This window comes from Sparus aurata, chromosome 6, assembly GCF_900880675.1.
Source record: "Sparus aurata chromosome 6, fSpaAur1.1, whole genome shotgun sequence".
Taxonomy (NCBI): domain Eukaryota; kingdom Metazoa; phylum Chordata; class Actinopteri; order Spariformes; family Sparidae; genus Sparus; species Sparus aurata.
This window is the reverse complement of record NC_044192.1, coordinates 8380460-8385531: the sequence shown is the minus strand read 5'-3', so window position 1 is coordinate 8385531 and position 5072 is coordinate 8380460. Positions and strand designations below refer to the sequence as shown.

Genomic DNA, 5072 nt, shown 5'->3' with positions numbered 1-5072 from the left:
GATTGATACTCATGTTACACCAATGAGATATTTATTTGTTTTTAATCCCTTTTATTCTGTACAGTAAAGGTTTTTTCTTTTTTTTTTTAATGACAGTCTGCATCAGCCAATCATCTGCAGCCCTTAATTCAGGCAGCTCGATGCTGATTGGCTGTTTGGGCTCACTCCCACCACCAAGCCCATCTCCCTTTGTGTGCAACAATAACAACAGAAAGGCAGCACTTTACAGCATCCGGACACACTGAACATGACCAATCATGAACTGTAAAAAAAAACCATCCGTCTTAATAATGTCATTTAATCTTTACATTCAATAAAAGTTTTTCCTTAAACCTAGAAAAATACAAGCGGGGTGAAATAGTTTCTTCGTGTGGGTCCCCTTGTTGTAATCAGAACATCAGTGCCAGTATCTTAAAAAAAAGACAAAGTAAGGCAGATTGATGCGTGCGTATTAACAAAAATGACATTTCATTTTAAAAAGTTGACAACAGCTGGAAACTGATGGAGTCATCACGCTCTGCGAGCATACTCTTTAACACTTTAAGGCTGAATCAATCAATGAGATGGAGATTTCTGTAAAAACTCTTTCTGTGAATGTGAAACAGAACAAACCTGACCTCCTTCAGTCTGAGGTTTGAGTCTCAAACTGCTGAGGACAAAATGGCTCCCTGAAAGTTTCACTTCAGGATGTCAGGATGTCACAGAACTCAACAAAGTCCCTTTGCATGAAATTCTGGCTCTGAATCAGGTCATCTTCAGAGGGGAAATACTGCATGCTGTCCTCCTGCAGACGCAGACTGTCCTCGTGCAGACGCAGACCGTCCTCGTGCAGACGCAGACCGTCCTCGTGCAGTACCACGATCTGTCCTGGTGGTGTCGTTGAGCCGTGTGGGTTGGGACTGTCCAAGAGGGCTCCCCTGGCATTCTCCAGGACACCCAGGTACGAGTCCATGTCTGTCAGCTCCAAGTCGCTGTCGGAGCTGCTGCCGCTGTCGCTCCCGACTGAGTCGGAGCGCATGTGCAGCATCTGGTACTTCTCGTGCATTAAGAACTGGTTGGTGTTCTTTGGCGCCCGCATCCCCCTCGCTCTGTTTCCTTTGACGTTGACAGGTCGGAGGGACATCACTGGCCTCTTGAGTTTAAGGGGATGATGGTAGTGAGGATGATGAGGGTGCTGGTGATTTCGCCCTCTCGGCCACCCTCCCCCTCCTGTCCTCCGCCCCTGCAGGCGCCCCCTGCAGCTCTTGGACCAGCCGTGCTTCCTGCGGCTGGAAGGGTCCCTCTGCGGAGCCCCTTTGCCATCCTGCTGCTGCTGCTGCTGCTGCTGCTGCTGCTTCTGGCAGCTCCTCCTGCACATCATCTCTGAGAGCATTTTCTTGTCTTTCTTGCAGTCGCCTCCCTTCCTCCCTGCAGCTCTCCTTCACATCCTCCTCCTTCAGTGGCCCACACAACAACAAAGAGAGGCTGGTTACAGTTTTTTTCCTGGCTCAGATCACAAATGACCCCTCTGACGCTCAGTCTACCTTTTCACTATTCTGTCGCGTTTTTTCTTGACCTCTGGCTTTGGCCGACGCATAGCCTGCTCTTCCTCCCCTTGCAGCAGCAGCTTGCCTGCTCGGCTGTCTGCCTGTCACGCCCTCCTCTGTCTCTATAATCTCTCTTCTTCACTTACTCTAAAAGTCAAATCAGCTCTTTACAGCTTTGATTAGTATAATTAAGTGAGCGACTGAGGGGTTTAAAGCTCCTTCTAGCTGATTTGAAGCAGTTATTTCTCTGATTTAGGCTGTGGGTTATTGGTTCACTCAGCTCAGACCAGCTCTGACTGTGGCTCAGCCTTCTCCTCACAGCCTGGATAAAGACATGGAAGAGACCATTCACAGGTTTAACAGAAGGAGGGGTCAGAGTTTGTAGGTTTCTCCACCGCCTCGTAATAACAATGTAACAGCACAGATTTCTATGTGTTATTACCTGTACGTACATGTATAAGATATTAACACATATGAATCGGCCTATAGGTGCCTCAGATTGTGTGCTGTGGTCGTGATAAGCAGACAGCTCCCCCCCCCTCTAGCAGTTTGGTTCACTCCGCTTCAGTTTTAGCAGCTGAAATCTGATCCTCAGCTGCTGCTGCTGCTTGTGCCCGCCCCTCCGAGGATGGACAGCAACAACAACCAGCAGAATTGGGGCAGGAGGGCTGGAGGACTGTCATAGCAGTGACAGCAGTCAGTTATTGTGTCATGCACATACGAGTACCACCCCCACATGGGCACCAAAAATAATGTTGCAGTGGTGAAACGTTTGTCTGGAAAGGAAATGGTTTCCTATTCAGAGCGTTAGGTTGAAAACAAAGAACTTCCTAATCAAAGCCAACAAACAAAACCTGCCGCAGACTTCTGGAAATACAACTCAAGTGGTACCAATGATGTTATTGACACTTATTCCAGCACTTCCGGACTGAAAGATCTCAACAAATATCTGATGGATTAAGCTGAAATCTTTTGAAACTCACTTACTTTAGGAATCCTGATTTTAGTAGAAAGATGTATTAATATGTGTCAACTACAGGATTTTTGTCATAAAATGCGGTTGAGAAATTCACATTCCCCTAAGTGTGAATTGCTTTAGCTTCAGGGTCACTTGACTTTGCATCAAGCGCCCTTATCAGGTCAAAACCTTTATTTGGTGCGTTCCCATCAGCCTCAGTCGCACTTTGTGTTTAAAGGAGACCTTTGAGGCATTTTGGTTGTGTTTTATTCTTTCTGTCCATGTGTTATATCTGTTCTTATGCATGTAAAAGTTTTTGAAAGTAAAAAGGTCAAAGTCTGCACCAACAGAAGCTGCTCTCTCACACAGAAAACGCTGCTCCTGAAACGCCCCGTCAGTGGTCCCACTTTTAATTCGATGACTTTGTGACATCACACTATGTCACATTGTCTCAGATTTGCTGAGCATCTAGTTTGGCCTGTAAGAATAGATTTTGCACAGCTGCATTGTTGTTGTCAGCAGTGCTGGCTCAGGCTTGTTTGAGCTGACCAATCAGGTAGATCTTTTAGAACTAAACCATGTAAACCTTATCTAGTAATAACACAACAATAAAATTATAGACCTGAAAATAAGCATGTGTCCTTTAATGCAAAATAGCAAATGCAAGCATGCTTACATGCCAAACAAAGAGAGTGAGCATGGTTAAAGATTACACTACACTAAACATCATCACGGTAACATTGCAAGTGTGACACGTTAGCATTCTTACATTAGCATTTAGCTGTGCAGCCCGTCAGAGCTACTTGGCTGTAAACATCACCCAACCAGAAGACGTAATTAGACAGAAAAGTGCAACCAGTAAAGGATAAGTTCGCCCAAAAAATGGAGATGTAGTCATTATCTATGCACCTTCATGTTGATGGAAAGTCAGGTGAAGTTTTGTAGTCCACAAAACATTTCTGGAGCTTCACAGCGAAACAACATTGCAGCTTTCTCCTAAACAACTGAAGTAGATGGGGACGTTTTAAAACCTTTTTATCTTATATTGCAAAACAAGCCTCCATCTTTTTCAGCTGTTTAGGAGAATACTGCAATTTTGTATTGCTATCCATCAGCACGACTAGGAGAAGATAATGACAACAATTTTATTTTTGGTTGAGCTTTTCCTTTAAAACAACACTCGGTATCACCTCAGCCACATAACAAAGCGTCTGCTCTTCAGGGAGTCTATTATAACTAGTGCTACTTCGGACAGCCAGTATCAGCAAAACATTTTCTTGCATAACCTCAATTCAACATAACAAAGACCATGGCATAATAACATGTCTATAAATGTGCAGCTGCACTAGTGACCCCATGTGGCAGAGATGTATACAACACAGAGCAGTTTGAGGCAGAAGGAGGGTGCTCAGTGGATTTCAGGGTGGATTACAAGGGACTGACTTGCAAGTATTAATGGAGCCCTGAGTAACCTGCAGGACAAACACAGGGCGTAGAGGACGATGACACATACTGTAAACTATCTACTGACTTTTTCATAATAATACCTAGTAATCCAGTTAATAATTGTTTTTCTTGGCAAGTTTGAGTATATGTCAAATGACACAGAGAGCTGAATCCAACGAAAGAAATACAACCTTTCCTCCCTTCGTGTCAGAGAAACAGGTTTTATTTGTCCTGTGTGCAATAGATACTTACAATTCTTTAACATTATAAACTGCCTCATAGTCTCCAGCACAGTTTTGTATTTTATTTTTCTCATCTTTAGTCTGTGTGTTGCAGCTTTCATTGCTTTTGTCATACACCCTTTAGGTTATTATGAATTGCGTGCAGCACTTTAAATCTCATCAGTCTCAGGGATTTTACTGTGTGTATGATTCGTGGTTTAATGTTGCCTTGCTGTAAAAAGAAATTCCTTGTCTTGTGAGACAATAAAGATCAAAAGTGGAGGTTATGAACATACAGAAATCACAAACATCTTTACCGAAATGAAGATGCTTTCGATATTATTTCAAATTGTTTTCTAAAGAAAGAAGAATTTCTCAAATAACATACAGGATTTTCTAATCACACTATGCTTTGGTTCAGCTGATCCTCATATTAACAAATTATGCTTTTTCTTCAGATCTTCATTTTAAAAAAAGGTTGTGCTTTGATTCACTCTGTGTTAATGGAATGGATTTGTACATTTGTTGATCTAAAGTTGTTCTTTTTTTAATACCTTTTATTGAAAAGAGAACAATTTACAAAGAGGTTTACCAGGTAAACCAAACTCTAACACATACAAAACACATATAAGCTAAAATAAGGTAACATAAGCAAATCAAACAAAGGGGAATACCAATAAATACATCTACAAAACATGAAATGAAAATTAAATAGAGAAGAAATAAGTAAGGAGACGGACAGATGGATCCATACATGGATCAGTATGTACATAATTAGACAGAAGTAAGGTTGCAACGTGAGATCTGTTAAGTGTATGACATCATACTGTCCGTTGTTAATAAAGATATTATCATCATAACACTCGCGATAAACACTTGAAATATGAGACATAGTCCTATTATCGGACAGAGGTCGGTGAA

General features: G+C 42.3%; 1 protein-coding gene across 1 annotated transcript; it reads right to left on the bottom strand.

Annotated features, from left to right (window-relative positions):
• Nucleotides 1-1833, bottom strand: LOC115584089 (coiled-coil domain-containing glutamate-rich protein 1). The gene has a single exon (XM_030421496.1). It carries the CDS (start codon nt 1370-1372, stop codon nt 683-685), a length of 690 nt encoding a protein of 229 aa, XP_030277356.1. The 5' UTR covers nt 1373-1833; the 3' UTR covers nt 1-682.
• Nucleotides 1834-5072: the final 3239 nt, after the last annotated feature.

Bases quoted from the DNA above. Each gene is read 5' to 3' on its own strand.
- LOC115584089 (XM_030421496.1), bottom strand. From the start codon at position 1,372: ATGCTCTCAGAGATGATGTGCAGGAGGAGCTGCCAGAAGCAGCAGCAG.